Source organism: Podarcis vaucheri (assembly GCF_965113315.1).
Source record: "Podarcis vaucheri genome assembly, chromosome: 10".
In the NCBI taxonomy this organism is placed as follows: domain Eukaryota; kingdom Metazoa; phylum Chordata; class Lepidosauria; order Squamata; family Lacertidae; genus Podarcis; species Podarcis vaucheri.
In genome coordinates, this window is record NC_138748.1 from 7,977,631 (window position 1) to 7,996,668 (window position 19,038).

A 19,038-nucleotide genomic window follows, 5' to 3' on the forward strand; every position below is an offset into this window, starting at 1 on the left:
ACTCCAACATATTGCTGCAGAACTGGAACAAGTGTAATAGCAATGCTACAAGGGAGGCCTGCTGCCATTGCTCTTTAAAACAAATACCCACTGCAAGTTTTCTAGTCAATAATTTATTATTGATAGTGCTAATTTGATTTTAAATCCATAAACACAAATTAATACCTGCATCTCACTAGCGAGGCATCTATACTTCACAGATATGAGTACTCTGCGGAAGGATTTAGAGAGATTTACATTTGAAGTGGCAGCATTACACTGAGGCTGAGAGATGTCTGTGAGCTGGAAATCACATGGGGAGTCGGGGCTTTTGGGCATTATGGTTTAAGAGTTTTAGGAGAAGATGGGGTTAGTTTTGCATTTGTCTCTAAAGGATTGTTCCCATGGTGCTGGCGGCATAATGGAGTCCAGCCTTTGGGACTAAGTACAAAATCACACAGAGGCAATTTGTAATCTACCATGCATGCAATTTTGAGTTCATGCATAATTAGTCTTTTATCAGTGTATGGTCATATACACAAAACCCATAAAAAAACAGAGGGGTACTGTTGTGATAACTTGGTTTGAGAATTAATAACCAAGCAGAATTAATAACCCAGCAGCAGCCAAGAATCAATGCTTGAATTACTTTTCAAAGTAATGCAGTACTTTTTCTGTCATGACAACAGAGAAATTGTGGCTTTTAAAACATTCTAATTTTCATTCTGTATGATGCTGATATGTTTGACCTATTTCTTCCTAAAGATAGGAGCTTTTTACCATGAAAAGTTAATGTTATAGTTCTACAAAATTAATATGGAATATTCAGTGGCCCTCAAACTGTAAAATCATAGGACGTCAACAGGCTCTGGTAGAGGATATTATAGAACACTTCTCTGCTTTTTGTAACAGAACTAAAAACTCACCCAGTTACTTTTACGACGAGGACGGGCGTCCCTGTGAACACCCAACTTCCTAGCCATTTTGTGAGGCTATAAAGTGAATTTCTTTCTCAACGGCAGCAGCTGGCAAAGAAACTCACAATACCATGGTCTTGTCTCATGTGGTCAAGGCCACTGTATAGTGCATTTTCTTACAAGTAAGGAGAAAATGGACGATGAAAATGGAGCAGAGGGCTATCAAAGTCTGCTAGCCATGATGACTCTGAAACCACAGCTGGAGGCAGCCGTGTTTCTGAAGACCAGCTGCTGGAAACCACAGGAGAGGAGAGTTCTCATGTCCTCAAATCCTGCTTGCTGGGTTCCCGCAAGCATCTGGTTGGACACTGTGAGAACAGGATGCTGAATCATATGGACCATTGGCCTGATCCAGCCGGCTCTTACTATGCTGTTGTGCTATTCCTTACTTACATAGTTCATTTGGCCTCAGAGTATGACCAACAGCAGGAAAGCTGCCACACAGATAACCATTCTCTCTGGTGAAAGCAATATTTGTGCTCAGATTGTTTCACATGAGGCCGTGCTGTGTGTTTTGACTGCTCAGAATTCAGTATTATTTGTTTCAACTACACAGGCACAAAAAGAGAAAGAGCTCGACCACAGCAAAAATTGAGCAGCGTAAAAATTAAATATAAATGTTAGTATAAATAATACTTCCCCCAACTTCAGTTTTTATGAGGTGACTCAAGAATAACTCCATTAATTGAAAGACCATAGAGTTTGGGACTCGTATAGCTAGGAAATAAATGCACATTCGTCTTTATGCCTACTTTGTCAAAATGCTCACACACATTGGATCCACGTATGAGCAGGGTCAGGCCCAGAAGCCTGTCTGCCCCATCATACACCCTGGTTTGCCACAGCCCAACGCTAGCAAAATATAGCCTAAGCTGTTGCAGTAGCTGGATGTAGGAAGAGGTTAATTTCCTTGATGAGCAGAAATCACCCCATGGGTGAGTTGATCACAGGTGCAAGGTCAACTCAGCCAGTTGCTGTGGTAATGGCCCAATTCTCCAACTATATCTGTGATTAATGCATGGCAGCCAGTTCAGTAGCTGTTCAGTGTTGTGCTTTGATTATCTGAAGTTACTTAGAGCAACGGCAAAACTTTGTATCTGTATATATCTGTTCAGGCATCTCCCCACTTGGGCGCAACCGTGTCTATGCATGGTGCCGGTAAATACCGGTAAATGAATAAACCAATTCTAACCTGAAATGGTGGGAGACAGCTGGAAATTCCTATGTGGCTTGTGAGGAGACCCTCCCCAGAGCCCGAAGAGGATGTCAGTGAGCCAAAAGTCTAGGAAGAAAGACTCCAAGGGTTCCAAAATGGCACACAGGAGCTCTGACTGCTGCCAGGCTACACTGCTGAACAGCTGTTGGGCAGGAAGCTGCATGTACTGCAATGGGCTCCCTACATAAGTGCATTTCGCTTATGTGCGCAGGGGTCCAGAATGTAATCCCTGTGTAAGTGGAGAGTTGCTTGTATCTGAAAAGCCTACATTTTTCTGTGTGACCTTCAGCTTATGTGGGGCTTATGTTCTGGGATCAAAGTGTAAAGCAAAAAATTGCATTGTCAGAACACATTGGGTTCAGTGGTGGGTGGGGTTACCAAAGTCTTTTTTTCCAGAATGCCCGCCCCCTTTTGCTTTAAATTATTTTGCCAATCGCATAAAGTCAAATGCACATAAATTGTGAGTTACTCGTGTAACTTTGTCCGGAACTGTTTTGCTGAGCCTATTCCTTCTACAACAGTAAAAGATTTGGACTTTACTCTGCTCCTGTGTGGTGACTGGTACTGCAAGCAAGATCCACACCTGCACTGTGTGTGCATCTTAGACCAGATTCTCAAAACAAGCATCCGCAGCAAGGAAGACTTTCACATACAACTGTATGTGCAATGGCACTCACATGATCTGGAATCTCAATTGCACAAGATTCCAGATTGCATGGATGCCTTTGTGCATGCCCCAAAGCTGCCTCATTGCAGTGTACACAATGTGCACCAACATCAGGAGGCCTATCAGCTTGCATGACATAGAAGACAGAAAGGAAACTATTAAAAAGGACAGTATTAGGATTCAACAGCAGTGGTTACTAGGGCCAGGAAGTAGGATTAACCCCTTCCCTAGTGTTTCATTGACTGTATCCCTTAGTGGCCAAGCTTCATTGATAGGGATCACACTCAGGTGTGAAATGTGAATCTGCCCCCAAAAATCAAACTGATGGGCATTTTGCGAGGGTGAAATTAGTGACAAAATAATGGGTTTCCATATGTCTTTCACAAAAATCAAGACACAATATCAACAAGACAGTTTTAAATATGTGAAAACTTACAACTAAATAAAAATTGAGTTTACCTTCATTTCTGGCTCTGGGTTTGTTGCAGCCTGTGCCGATTGTTTTGCTTCCAATTTGTACATAAAACTGAACTAGTCTGTTAACAAAAATGTTGAACATTTCTTTTAGGGGAGAAAAAACCACACACACAGCATAGTTAAAGCAGGGGTTCCCAATTAGTGGTCTGCGGACCCCAGAATATCCGCATAACCCACCCAGGGGGTCTGTGGCACCGTTCACATAACAAAAACTACCACAGAGATACCATATTTTCAAAAGTAGGGGGCCCATGGATTGGCTTTTGAAAACAGGGGTCCGCAGCACTCAGCTAATTGGGAACCACTGGCCTAGAGGATAGTATTATCAGACACATTTTCCTAGCACATGATTTCTCTTTAAATCGTAGTTTGCATAGACCTCTGTTTAGCTCTTCCTGCTTAAAATTGCTTCAAATTTTTACTAGCCTGGGGTGCCACAGGCATTATGGGAAAGGACATCTTTTAGGTGTTGGCACTAAACAGTGGTCTGATGCCCTTTACTCCTCTGGGGCTTCTACCCCACTCCATTTTATTGGTATTAGAATTACTTAGTGACAGGAGTCCATTCCCTGTCTCACCTCTTCACGTAGCTAGGAAATTGGCAGAGTTGGGGGACGGGGGAGAGAAGCAGCTGGTGCAGGAGAGTACGCTGGGCTTCAAAGGTTTATGTACTAAAACATTGCATGGTTTTCAAACATATCCTATAGTGAAGCTGCAATCCTTTACACACCTGGGAATAAGGAAGATCCACTGAACTTAATAGGACTTGTCTGAATTAAATGTCTACTCCAGAGAGGCGTTTAGAGCACATTGCATAGCGCCCACTCACATATGGTGCCAGGAAAAAAATATATAATTCAACCCAAACCCGGAAATGGTGGGAGAGAGCTAGAGAGTCCTTGTGGCTTGCAAGGAGATCCCACCCCCGAGCCCGAAGAGGACATCAGTGAGACCAGAGGAAAACCCAAAGAGACCAGAGGCATAGCGGAGTTTGTTCACACTGCTCAGCCTCCTCGCCTAACAGCTGATGTGCCAGGAAGCACAGCAGCAGCCACTCCCCCCCCCCGCATTCTCCAGCCTCCTGCCAGCCTCAGAGCTTCAATTCTAGTGGTGGATATTTTTGGATACAGTATTTTTGGTACAGGTTGGAAAAAGAGCAGCAGAGAGGGCATTTAAAGAGTGCTTAGAGGGTGCTCCCCATTTTATGCGATTTCAGTTATGCGTGAGAAGGCCCGGAGCGTAACCCCTGCCTAAGTGGGGGGATGCCTGTAATACAAAGGATACAAAAATAGGTGATGGTCTTTTCTTGGACCCAGTGATTTTTGTCATGTGTTCTCCAGGGAGGTCAGTCCTTATGCCAACCTGTTTCCCATTCTGCCTGATGCAAATGGAATCAGGTACCAAAGAAACCCATTTCCCTTTGTTCCCTTAATTTTTAAATGACTGTTTTGTGCCACTTCCTTGTTTTTCATAATTGTGCAAACCTCTGCCAACCTTTTAATTAATATTTCATATTAATTAAAATATCACACCAGGTTGTTTTGCTGGGTGTGTTTTTTTGTTCAGTCATCTTATCACTTTAATTTGTTTTGTTATAATCAAGTAGAAATGGAAAATAACACAAACATGGGTATAAACATGGAGATTGTGGTGAGCTGTCTCAAAGGGCAAAGTTTCACTTGAGATTGCATCAAATGTTATATATTTTGTTTTAATTGTAATTTCCTCAGGGACTATCCATTAGACTTTGACCACTTCGTAAAAACTTAACTACCAACAATGTCTGCATTTTGCCCTTATGTCTGCATTTTAACTACCAACAATGCATTTTAACTACCAACTGCATTTTAACTGCATTTTAACTACCAACAATGTCTGCATTTTGCCCTTATGTCTGCATTTTGCCCTTATGGAGTGAAATGATGTCTAGCTACAAATTTTGATTTAAATATGCTCACAAAGCATATTTGATGTGGGTGGCACTGTGGGTTAAACCACAAAGCCTAGGACTTGCCGATCGGAAGGTCGGCGGTTTGAATCCCCGCGTCGGGGTGAGCTCCCGTTGCTCGGTCCCTCCTCTGACTCATCAACTGCCCCTCTGTAGCCCCTTAGCTGCCCTTTCAGGATTTATTGCACTGCTTTCTTGATTTTCTTTTTTCAAATAAAGTCTTTTAAAACTTCAGGAATATAGAGATTTAGAAACAGAAAATACTTTTTGACAAGACTAGTCTATCTGTGGTGATTTGAGTCTGCAAACAAAATAAGAGAGACTCTTCTGTGGCCATTAGCTGCAGAATCTGCAGCACAGATGAAAGCTTAGGTGGTTACAGCTAACAAGCCAGATGTCATCTGCTGGGGAACAAAAAACCCACCCCTTTTGCAATGCTTATCTAGCCTCTGCAGCTGTCAGGTAGCTCCCATATGTGGCTGCAGTGACTGATCAGACAGAGAACAAAATCATAAGCGATAGCCATTAAGGATAGAATAAAATTTCGTCTGGACAGCCTATTGGCAGCCCACAAGACAGAAATGCTACAGGCAAAATTCTCAGCCATTCAAGAAAGGTAATGAGGTGACTGAGGACAGACCTGGAAAGAGTTTCTTCAGATAGGGCTGGAATGGTCCCCTGTCTGAAACCCCAGAGAGCCACCGGCAGTCAGTGTGGACTGGCAGTCAGAACTAGTGTTATGCAAGAAGCATCACAGCATTGAGTGGTACAGAATGCACAGCCTGCTTAGGAAGGCTAATACAACCATCAGTACCCCAGGAACCTATTCATGCTGGAAATTTCATGTTGGAATGGAGGTCTGTGAAACTGTACCACTAACAGTTGTATAGGATTTTGGCAGCTGCATATTGTCATAGAGAGGTGTCATTAATAGGTCACTATTAAGGGGAAGAGTAGCTTGCTTTTATTATTTTTTATAGAAAGACCTGGGTCTACAGAGTTTAAGGCGGGGAATGGACACAAAAAGTTGATGATACAGAAGTTGGCCAGGTAGTCAACAGCAGTTCAGGTACGACATTCTTTGTACCAAAATTAATTGGCTTTTCAATGGGGTGTGTTGCAAATGTAATATTATTTCTAAATAAAACTGTCTTCTCTGTTTCTGTGGTCATTAGAGAATGTTGATCAATTGAACCATGAGGAGTACAGGACACCAACACTCTGGAATCTGTACTCTGGTTTCCTCCTATTTCCAACTTTTCCATGCACCACCGTCAAGAGATTCCTCAAGTGACATTTGTGCACTGATGCAAACAAGGGCACAGAACAAGGTATTCTTGGTGGCTGTTCTATTGCAGGATGCATGAACATGAAGAGGCTTGCTAAAGTCTGAGAATCATCCACACACAATATAATATAGTCCTGATAGAACTGGCATTCAAAACAGACTGGACTTAAGGAAGCTGAGTGTGATTTCGCTGTATGTTTGAAAAGAAAGCACTTTCGTCTTCAAAATGCACATTGAATGAAATATAACTGTCTGTTCTAAATATAGCCAGAGTTTTTGTTCTGAATTTTAACAAGTTATTTCACTTTGGCTCTGATGATATACCAACTTCAGTAGCGAATGGCAGGGTGTGGCAGCAGTCTTTACCTAGCCTCCAGGCATAAGGTCATTATTGCTTTCAGGGAGGGACAAGCCAGTGGGGAGGTCAGTTCTATGCAAATGCATGGGAAGAGTTCATATAGTGATCCTGCTGGTGCGTTTGCACAGTCCTGACCTCTCTGTCACCATGCCCTTCCAACTCTCCCTCCTGCTGCTGACAGGTCAGCTAAATGCCATTGCTTCACCATGTACAGTGGTGCCCCGCAAGACGAATGCCTCGCAAGCGGAAAACTCGCTAGACGAAAGAGTTTTCCGTTTTGGAGGTGCTTCGCAAAATGAATTTCCTATGGGCTTGCTTCGCAAGACGACAATGTCTTGCGAGTTCCTGCTGGTTTTTTCCCCTTCCCCCCTTTTTCTAAGCCGCTAAGCCGCTTATCAGCTGATCCGATCAGCAGATAAGCTGCTAAAAGCCACTAATAGCACTAATCCGCTAATCCTTCAATGGGCTTGCTTGGCAAGACAAAAAAACCGCTAGACGAAGAGAATCACAGAACGGATTCTTTTCGTCTTGCGAGGCACCACTGTAGTACAAAAGCTATTTTTGAGCCTAAGTAACTTTATGTCCCTCAAATTACTGTAACTCTACATAAAAAGCAGTTCTTCAAAATCCTTGTTTGTTTGAGAAGTGCTTGAAACTTGTTCATTGTTCTGCAAAATTGATGGCAAAGTAAGGTCAGTATTGCCCACAGGTTTTAGAAGCAGAACATACAACGGACCTGATGCTTGTGGTGTCCAGAGGGACAGTTCTTGCTTCCCTTTTGCCGGGTCCATTGAAGTAAAGAGATTTTCCATCGCTGAGTAGTCCACAACCATTCCCAACTTGCCCTCCAGTTATCTTGTACCAGAGAGGGCTCAACTTCCTCTCAAACCTGTCGAACATCTCACTGTGGTTAGGTACGTTGGATACACAGGTTCCATGTGAGGCTTCAGATGGGGAAGGAAAAAAACATGGGAGATTCTTTGTTGAAAGAGTGCTGGGTAGCAAAGGTCAATAAAGTGGCAAGCAGCATTACATGAATCACATGTATTAGTCTCTTCTGCACAAAGCTCAGGGGTGATAACATTTAGTCATTTTTGTAAACACCCCACCCTCCTGCTCCTGCTCTCTCTGACACCAATTCTCCCTCTAAAATGAAAGACATCCAAAATGAACACTGGCACTGAAGTGTGTTGCAAGGAGGAGCAGGCAGTGCTATTGTTCAGGAATCTTTTCACTTTTATTTGTTTGTTGTTGAAGACTCAGAAGAGAAGCCCAGCATTTTTTCTGGGTACTTTTTTTTTAGGAAAAGAAAAGAAGAAAAGCAAAGCATTGCAAACATAATTTTTCACAGGAGCTTGTAAAAAGAACCGCATGATGTTACGGTCTAGCAAGCCGAATATATGTGAATATAGCCCTAGCTGAAGATGGAAACTTGTATATAGCAGGTAGAGCTGGGCACACAATTCCATCCCTCATCCAGCTATGGAGCCTGCCTGTATGCTGTTCTCTTGTAAAAACTGTGCTAGCAAGCTGATCAGCTGTTTGGCAACAAGAGCAGGAGGCTGGATTTCTGTTCCCTCTCCTTGCCAAACAACCAGTCAGTCTCAATGCTGATTCTCCCAGATGCCTACATGCATATAGATATAGCTGCTGTGTGCATGAAAAATTAGTTTCAGGCTCCACACACTGCCAACAGTTCCCAAATATAATGTTTAGTTCCTTCTTCCCTCCCCAAATATAAGCACAGTCAAATGGATGAACGGAATGTTACGTATTGATATCCACAGCAATTCTTTATAAACCAATGTCTTACCTGTATAACCCAAGTCACAAAAGCAGACTCCAGAGATGCAATCCCCGTGCCCATTGCAATAGTTGGAACAAGGCTCTGATATGTATACCCCATCTAAGCCAAAAGGGGGCACACTCTTTTGTGAACTGCTCTCTTGGATCCAGCGGAATCTGGTTTTACTGTATGGATAGAAATATTGAAAGCAGAAAACTACATGGAATGCCAGAAAGATATGCTATATTACACAAGCTCTCAAAGTAGATACCACATAGTAAGAAGAACTCTGTGATAACAGGAATAAATTTAGTCTTCAAAAAGATGTGCATGCATTGCTACTGCTATAAAACATTTACCATGAGGTAATGGTCTGCAATGGCTTGCACACAATGGAGATGTACATAGCATTTATTTGTACATAGGTATATGCTTATATAACTAATATTAAACAAAACTTGTTGTAAATCATTAAAATGATGGCGATCCAATTGAACTACATTAGTGCGGCAAGTCTAAATGCAGCCATTCATGAAACTAGGTGAAGCTGCAGTTTGTTTTTGTCTGATTCAGATAATCTTCCCACCAGGTGGAGTGATACTGGCTCTATGTGCCCGCCCACCCTGTCACTGGGCATGACTGCTTTGCCTCCAGGCCTAGTCTGAACTCATGTAGATATTAGGTAAAGGTAAAGGTACCCCTGCCCGAACGGGCCAGTCTTGACAGACTCTGGGGTTTGTGCGCCCATCTCACATCTATTGGCTGGGGGCCAGCGCTGTCCGGGGACACTTCCGGGTCACGTGGCCAGCGTGACAACGCTGCTCTGGCGAGCCAGAGCCGCACACGGAACGCCGTTTACCTTCCCGCTGGTAAGCGGTACCTATTTATCTACTTGCCCCCGGGGGTGCTTTCGAACTGCTAGGTGGGCAGGCGCTGGGACCGAGCAGCGGGAGCGCACCCCGCCGCGGGGATTCGAACCGCCGACCTTTCGATCGGCAAGCCCTAGGCGTTGAGGCTTTAGCCCACAGCGCCACCCGCGTCCCTTCATGTAGATATTAGATTTTATGTATTTAAGCCACATGTAAGTCTAACATCAGTAGTTAGACTTGCACAACTGATTTGTCCTGCAAATAGCCATGTTATTGACTATATGTATGCTGGGCCTATACAAACATTTTAGCAGTATATGGATGTGCAGCAGTAGTACAGGCAGGCGAGTTCAATTCTGTACTCTCTACTTTGCTCCTAAGAGCTTCTCCTAAGAGTCAATAATATAAATTGGGCATGTGTGCCATGAAACTGGACGAGCCCAGAGAATGGTCAGTGGTGCAAGGTGCAATATAATTCCTGAAGTTAAATATATGGTACGTGGCTGGGAAAACCAACTGCAAAATCTATGTATATGTCTCTGAGTGGCTTGGACTCATGAGAAAAACATAATAAATAATTCCATAATGTATTAAAACTTGGAAGCAAATTCCATTGTTATTAATGGAACTTACAAGGGAATATATTTAGCACTGGGATGTAAATCTGTCAACATGCAACAGTTACAGCTGACACATTGAGAGAGGTAACAGTACCCCATCTGTAATGGCAACGGGATGAATTTAATTATGCCGATCCGCACTCCTTTTGGGTTGGGCGATGTTGCTTCGCTTTTGCTTCCTATTCCTGATTATTTTGCAGAACATAATGCTAAACAGACTGCCGCTACTGATTTGGTGCTATTTGTGTTGGGCAAAGCAAACTCGTTAGTGTCAGCTTTGTGTGACTTGGCACTTCTGTTTGTTGGTTAATTAAGGGGAAAATACTTAAACTGCAACACACACTGATTATTTGATACATTCTCACCATGAAGACACCAGCTCCCCCTGCTACACAGCATGCCATGCACTGTAAATATTTGTTAAGGCAGTAACAGAAGGAGCCAGTCTGAAAACTCACACACACATTACAACAAAATATCTTGGCCACTACTGCTAGCAAAAGAGAAGAGGGGGGCAGGAAAACTCATGAAATGAGCGTGCACAAGGAGTCTGTCCATGTGCATACATGCTTGAGTCCCAAGATAAACTCCTACCTATGTCACACACTTTCTTTGAACAAGGCATTTAGGCTGTGATTTGCCCATCTCAATTCTGGAAAAGTCACTAAGACTGTTTTGGAAGGCGCTGTTTCCTAGAACCTAAGGAATCCGTTCCTACCTGTCAAAATACTACAATATTGCCATACTTCCAGAGACTAAAAGCAATGACTAATAACATCTGAATCTATAATGGTTACAGTAGCTTGGGATTCTGGAGCTAATACAGCTTTCTATACAGCACCTGTCCTAACTGCCATTTAAAATCCATTGCAACTACAGTGGTGCCCCGCAAGACGAATGCCTCGCAAGACGGAAAACTCGCTAGACGAAAGAGTTTTCCGTTTTGGAGGTGCTTCGCAAAACGAATTTCCTATGGGCTTGCTTTGCAAGACGACAATGTCTTGCGAGTTCCTGCTGGTTTCCCCCCCCCTTTTCTAAGCCGCTAAGCCGCTTATCAGCTGATCCAATCAGCAGATAAGCCGCTAAAAGCCGCTAATAGCACTAACAGCAGTAATCCGCTAATCCTTCAATGGGCTTGCTTCGCAAGACGAAAAAACCACTAGACGAAGAGAATCACAGAACGGATTCTTTTCGTCTTGCGAGGCACCACTGTACATGTTTCCCTTCCAGATGAATTAACAACCCTAGTATCTGTTCCTTTGAAATAGAGCTCATAGGTTGCCACACAAAGGACTATTTCAGCTGAAATGTTAAATGCTCCCCACACCTTTCTTCTCATCTGACATGGCCACGCAGGGGAGACTGAAAGCATTGTTCCCTGTTTTATATAGGCATACTCCCTGTTTGTGGTTGTGTTCCTGGCCTGTACTAACCAAAGTTTATATCTATGTCTGACCTGGAGAAAATCAAAACAAACTGGTTTGTTGATAATCCAGGATTAGAAACCACGGTTCCCTTCAACAACCCACAGTTTCTCAGCTATTCCCAAGTGTGAATTCCCATATGTTGTTGGACTACAACTTTCATCATCTGTGACCTTGCTCGCTGGGGGTGTTTGTTTAAACTGAAATTTTTACTGTTTTTAAGCCATATTCATACTAATTCACCTATATCAAAAGCTGTTTTGTAGAGTGAAAAGTGGTATTCAACACCACAGCTGGTTAGGTTTTTATTTAGGGTGGGACTCAGCTAAGTGTTATGCAGAGCAGACCAACTGAAAGAAATAGCTCTAAGTTAGTCCTGTTCATGTAATTTCAATGGGTATACTCTGAGTAAAACTGAGCTGAACGCCTCCCTAAATAAATAAACAACCGGCTGTGGCGTTGTGCTGACATGAGGCCCCAAATATTTCAGAAGTCAGGCTGTTAAGAATGAGGAGAAAGTTTGTATTTGGATTCTGCTTGCATCTGTCCGACTGCAAATGGTGCACACGGCAGTACTTCAGGCACAACAGAGGTAGGAGCCAAAGAAATCACACTGGATGATCTACTCTGTACTGGGTAGGCACTTGCTATTGTTAGTCCTTCTGTTTCTGTTTGCAGCTGGGAGAATGTTTTGGATATTCTGAACCGGAGTTTTGCTCGCTCTGCACAGAGGAGTCTTCCTAACACTCATCATCATCATCAGCCAATGACACGGCACATTACACAGTAGCTCAAATGCCCTTCTGCTGCTTCTTTACCCAGGAGTAACTGTTTATGAAATTAATCCTATTGATATGGCTTATTTTATTCAGAGGGCTTATCGCTCTCCAGCCAGCCTTCCAGACCTAATTGATAATCCCAAAGAAAGAGGGAATACTAAGGAAGAAAATGTTATTTGTCAGAAACATGCTCTTTTCTTTTTGCTGCAGCTTGCATGCCTAAAAGATATTTTTTTTAAAAAAATAAAATGCTGTGCTTTGTTTTGTTCTAATTTTATAAAGAAACTACTTTTCTGGGGTTTCTTCAACAATAGCCTGAAAATTGAGGTAGCTGCCAGATTCTTGCAGCCTAAAACAGAAACAAACAAACAAACAAACAAAAAACTATCATGCGCCATAAGTTCATCACAACCAGTACCTGGAGGCAAGAGATCTTGGAATGACAATGGTAATCCTGGTCCAGTCTTCAAAGTCGCCTGTGTAATATGCGGTTGGCTCAGTCAGTTCTCGTGAGCTTCCTTCACATCCTTTGACCCCTGGCGATGCTGGGTAACAGCCTTCCTTTACTAATGACCAGTACAGACCAGCATCATGGGAATACTGAAGGAGCACTGGAGCAGAACTACTGAACTGATCTGTGCAACCTATGTTCAGCTGCAAAATAAATTTAAAAAAATCAGAAACAGAAATGGTGGAAAATCAGAAGGGAGTGCAAATGTCAGATGTAATGCTGTGCTTTATTTTTCTTAACTATTCATGCCTTCATTTACATTTATGAATCTGCCTGTCAGAGAACTTCAAGATAACTGGAGGGGGATGTTGTTAGTTTCTGAAGAGGTTTTCAACCTTTTTGAGTCCACGGCTCCCATAACCAACTACATTCTTTCTGCGTCACCTCTGTGGGGCTCAGGAGCCAAGTTATGTCACCCCTTGCCTGCAGAGCTGGCAGCCTCTCACCTTTTTTCGAACATCCTTCCTTGTGAAGTGCTTCCTCAGCCTCCTCGCCTCTACCCTCTCCTTGGGAGTCCTCCAGGCAGCCCCTGCTGTCGTTCCTGGTCTCTATGTTGCCCCCCCCCACCCCAAAGAGAGGGGCCACCCAGAGGCATCATTTGCCTGCTGCAATAAACAGCTGTGCAAGTCTTTGGGAGGCAGAGATGCAAGAGGGCGTCAGAGGAGGGAGGGAAGGAAAGAGGGACAGAGGCCAGTGTTGCCCGCAGCACCCCTGACCATCATTCAAGGCACCGCAGGGTACCATGGCACACTGGTTGAAAACCACTCTAATTGGGTATTGTGTGGTTTCTATACTAATCCTGAAGCACTGTTTTTATCTCCAGGGGGTTGTAGGGCACTGTCCCAATCGGAAAGCATTTACTGAAAGTACCATAACATTCCCGCTTAAACAAAGTATCAAAAATGCACAGTATAGCCCTATGAATATTTACTCAGAAGTAAGTCTTACAGTGTTCAGAGTCTTGTCTAGACAATCCATTCATTGAGCATCCATTGACCTTTGCTTGCACACAGCTTACAGGGTCATACGGTGTTTGCTTTTTATTGACTATTCATTCTGATTTGCTTACGTGGAAGTTATATGTCTTCCCACCACTCAACAATTTATCCCACACTTATTAGTGCATTTCCCTGTCGCTTTCCTGGTGGCAAAAGTCCTTTTTAAAAAAAGGGTATTTGTTGTGCCAGAGCAGTTGCATACATTTTAATTGTGAATATAAATACCTCCTGCAAAATATAGGAGGTGGCGCAGGTATGGGTGCACATAACTGTAGCCCTTAAAAAGACAGCATAAATGTTATGGGCAAGGGCACTTTACTTCAGACAGTCATGGTGCCTATGTTCTGAGGAAGAGGGAAGGGAATATATTTAGGTAGATGCCGTTTGTGTATCACCTATGAACTCTCTGGCCCATTTGAAGTATCGAAACTGTGCTTCACCAAATTCTGCCCTTCCAAAACTTCAGATACAATTATGCATTTACTTCTCAGAATTTCAGCTTTTAACCTGCTCTTGATTATTTGTGTAAGCAAATGGTTTGGAAAAAGACCAAGTCATGCTTTTGATAAAGTTAAATAAGAGACATCAAATCAACTGAAAGAAGAACAATGCATATTAGTTAACCCTCAGTACTTAAGGCAATACCTGTAGCTTGATTTAGCTAGCTATTAACCTTATAGAAATGCTACGCTAATGTGTGGGCAACTTGTCAAATGAAGGGGGGAATGTACAAATGCAAATGAAGCTTTCTCTGCTATGCAGAACATTATTACCTGCTGTACTATGCAAATTCCTCAACCTGTGCGTGCCTGTCCCCAGGGGGCAAAATGGTTGCCACTCCTGGCTTAAAATATAAGTCATGCCAAAAAGCTAATCTGACTTACATATATCAGAAGCTGTTTGCTGAATTCAGAAATCCTATTAAGCCTCTGAGAGCAAAAACAAGAGTCTCCAGCAGAACAGTTTCCAGTTGCGCTAATCCAAAACAAGGGACAGGAGTCATGGCATGCCATGTTATGTGTTGCTTGCCCAGACTCAGGTTAAAACTCAGCTAATGCCAAGTGAAACCCAGTGGCAGCTGGTGGGGTGGCGGCGCTCACCTCATCTCTGAGCAGCTGAGTCACTATGCGGGGAGGTAGGTGTAGCAGAAATGCACCAGCTGGACCAATCTGATGTTCCTGCTGATATGTTTGCTGCAAACCAAACTCCCTGATGTCTCCCCCTCTGCTTCTTGGTAAGCAGCAAAGAGCCAGCTGCCAGAAGGCCAGGTGAGTGCCACTGCCCCATCACTTTACCCACTTATCTAGTGAAACCTCTTTTCTGTCTGGGGACCCCAAGGAAACATACAGATAGGCAAGCTCATTACAGTACTAGGGTTACCATACAATGTATTGAAGAAGAAGAGTTTGGATTTGATATCCCACTTTATCACTCCCCTTCAGGAGTCTCAAAGCGGCTAACATTCTCCTTTCCCTTCCCCCTAAGAGACTTCAGAGAAGTGTGACTAGCCCAAGGTCACCCAGCAGCTGCATGTGGAGGAGCGGAGACGCGAACCCAGTTCACCAGATTACGAGTCTACCGCTCTTAACCACTGCACCACACTGGCTGTATTGAACAGGTTGTGACCACTTTTAAGAGCTCTTTGCTCTAAATGAGCTTGGTAGTCACACGGCAAGCAACTTCAGAAAGTCCCCTAGTTATGGCCGCATTCTCCTCAGAGGGACTTAGAAGCATTTTGCAGTCTTTGCTTTCTGTTAGGTTAGTCCACTATTTTCTTAATTTAGAAGAAAGAAAATTTAAGAGCAGGGGGTTATCACTGGTTTCCAGCTCCCCAAACTCCATGTGATGAATCTTCCCAGCTGGAAGACTCTCACAACCCATTAACACAAAGAGTGCATGTTTTGTTCCTGAGATAAAACTAATTCTTTTTTCTTGAATACTGTTTTAGGAATCTTCTTTTTCAATCTTGGTGCCGACCGAATGGCCACATGTTTAAAGCCTCATATTTCTGTGACTTCTGATGTTTCGAGTCCATTGCTGCTTGATAAAGCATAGCACTGTATATGTGGTTCATTTTAGCCTAAGTTTTTTTGGTGGGGAACACATGTTCAAAGGTGGGTGAGAGTGGATACAACTCAGGCATCTCTGCCCAGGTTGAAAACTGCTTAGGGAAACCTGCAGCTCTGCAGAAGAGAGAGAAAGGGATAAGATAATTTTCCAGCATCTTTCGCCCCAAATCTCTCTCACAACACAAACCTCCCTCCAGAAGCTGGGCTGTTTTTCTCCTCCTCTCCTCCACTTGGATGTTATCTCTATGCTGCAGAGAATGAGGTAGCAGTTCCAAAGTGGAGGAGAACAGAACATCCAAGCTTCTCCCTACCTTTTCCTTCCACAAATCTCTTATAGCAAGTGAGGGCCTGATAATGTTATATACGGTACCCTTTTCATTCTCATTGTGCATGGGGTTGTGGTGGCAATTGGATGAAGAGATATCTGAAAATGACTCGAACATGCCAACAAGCCGACCCTGTCCCACTCATGCCAGGCAAAGGTTTGGAGCTAGAGCTGCTGCCATGATCCGTAAACCATGCTATAGCCATGAGCTATAACGGTTTTTATAGAGGGCCTGATGGTCCCACTTCGACCTGCTCACAGCCAGAGTTTGGACATGCATGAAGCTTGCTTCCTTCTCCCAAGAACTCAAGCAAACTTGCTCTGTAAAGATTTTTATCTATTACGAAAATACTACTGAATGCCTAAGTACCGGTACTTGTTGAGGTTCTCTGCCCCCAGCAACTATAGGGGTAAACACTAAATACTATTTTTGGAGGATTTCTCAGGCACAAGCTGGAAATCTAGGTTCACACAATTGAAAGAGTTTAAAGTACTATCTTACCCTAGCATGAGGTTAGGAAATTGAGAAGGAAATGCACTGAAAATTATGGGATGAATGATTAAGAGGAAGACGTATAAATATCCTGAAAGCAAATCAGGATTGATGCTCATTGTCATGTAACCAGCCTGCAAACATATAAAAACAAATGCTCAATCGAGGGTGGATATTGCATAACCTCTGCGTAAGCTTTGTGCAAGCAAATCAGGATGAAGACCAGCTTGTTTGGAGGAGCCCCTGCTTTATTGTTGTTGTTTAGTCGTGTCCGACTCTTCGTGACCCCATGGACCAGAGCACGCCAGGCAGACCAATCTTCCACTGCCTCCCGCAGTTTGGTCAAACTCATATTGGTAGCTTCGAGAACACTGTCCAACCATCTCATCCTCTGTCGTCCCCTTCTCCTTGTGCCCTCCATCTTTCCCAGCATCAGGGTCTTTTCCAGGGAGCCTTCTCTTCTCATGAGGTGGCCAAAGTATTGGAGCCTCAGCTTCAGGATCTGTCCTTCCAGTGAGCACTCAGGGCTGATTTCCTTAAGAATGGATACGTTTGATCTTCTTGCAGTCCATGGGACTCTCAAGAGTCTCCTCCAGCACCATAATTCAAAAGCATCAATTCTTCGGCGATCAGCCTTCTTGATGGTCCAGCTCTCACTTCCATACATCACTACTGGGAAAACCATGGCTTTAACTATACGAACCTTTGTTGGCAAGGTGATGTCTCTGCTTTTTAAGACGCTGTCTAGGTTTGCCATCACCTTTCTCCCAAGGAGCAGGCATCTTTTAATTTCGTGGCTGCTGTCACCATCTGCAGTGATCCCTGCTTTATTACCATCCATACAAATTTCTGTTCTTCCTTGCACTGAGCGCTTGTGGAAACAGGAACTCTCAGCCAGAGAGTAGAACAGAAAGAGATGGAGGCTGAGAATTTCCCCTCGGGGTCACTGTCTTTGCACAGTTTGAAGAGACCTCTACTGACTTTGATTCCAAAGCAGGATTAGTGGCATTGTGGAGTTTGCAGTGCTGTACGCCACTTTGGAAAAGCAAATGATACACGTAGGTAACCCCAAAGTGGAAGTTCTTTAAAGAGAGTGTCACAAAAAACCCACAGTGAACACGGAGACAAAGCAGTTCTCAGGTTGCGTGGCATTTCGTCACTGTAATGTCAAAGCGGAATGAGATTATTCTACAAATCCCCAGGCTCCTTGCCAACTTCCCTATTTGTAGAATGGTGGGAATTATATTTGAAAAGCTGCCTGTAAACATGTGATGTCTTTAATAATTCTGTTTGTAAATTATTCAGCGCCTGTATCCACCAATTATGTAAGGATCATGTACTTGTGGCTAGTTCATTAAAATTCTATCGCAGTCGATCCCTAGAATTCACAATGGGATTTCATTATAAACTCAATAAAATTTTGATTAGGGTTCAGACACAGCAGCTTGTCAAAGCACATAAACTTTCTTTTTCGTCTAACAGTTAGTTCTGACATTACAGGAATGATGTGACTGCCATTTCCCCTGACTGCAATACTTGCTGCTCTGGTGACAGTAAATCTTGAAGATCATGCAAGAGGGACAATCAACATTTTTACTATAGAAGAGGGGACAAGTCCCACCACCTGGCTAAGAAATAGTCAGGCCATGGGGTACTTTCACAACCTAGGAGGCAGAGTTAGGGTGTGTCATATTAGGAGGTGAAACTAAATTTTTGCAAATTTCTACAGTGAAGTCTTTAGAATATGGGGCTTTTATTGGTGTAATGAATTCAAACTTGCTATTATTTTTGTGACTGGACAATATTTAGCTTGGTAAGTCTATGTTTTTATTTGTTTACTTAATTTGTAGACCGCCCTTCATCCGCAGGTCTCAGGGCGGTTAGATGAAGAAGCACATAAACTTCTTTCGGAAAAACAAAGAATTTTAATTTTACCTTCTGGAAATATCAAGTAATTCTAAGTAAAACTAATAATAAATACATAAAAATTAAATTACTTTAAAGTATAATTGCAAGTAATTGGCAATAGTTTAATTTCTATGCAATTTTACACACATTCTACTTACCAAGCAAAACTAAATTATATTAATTTAACCAGAATATCATTTGAATTCCCAAGTCACATTACAACTTTTTGGAATCTGAAAGCTGAAAAATTCAATACACCCGACTGCCTGACATCATGGCAGGCAAACGTGGCATCCATGGTGCAGGGTCTGGGTCTGGGTCTGGCAGTAGCAGACTCCCCCCCCCC

General features: G+C 43.1%; 1 protein-coding gene across 3 annotated transcripts in view; it reads right to left on the minus strand.

Moving 5' to 3' along the window:
• RELN (reelin) overlaps positions 1–19,038 on the minus strand; it is a 296,722-nt gene that overhangs the window by 66,361 nt on the left and 211,323 nt on the right. For all 3 annotated transcript variants that reach the window (XM_082239382.1, XM_082239381.1, XM_082239383.1), the window contains 4 exons: positions 12,807–13,042; positions 8,724–8,881; positions 7,647–7,854; positions 3,299–3,375 (listed from right to left, as the gene is read on the minus strand). In XM_082239382.1, coding sequence (XP_082095508.1) covers positions 3,299–3,375; positions 7,647–7,854; positions 8,724–8,881; positions 12,807–13,042 — 679 coding nt within the window. The remainder of the gene's footprint in view (positions 1–3,298; positions 3,376–7,646; positions 7,855–8,723; positions 8,882–12,806; positions 13,043–19,038) is intronic.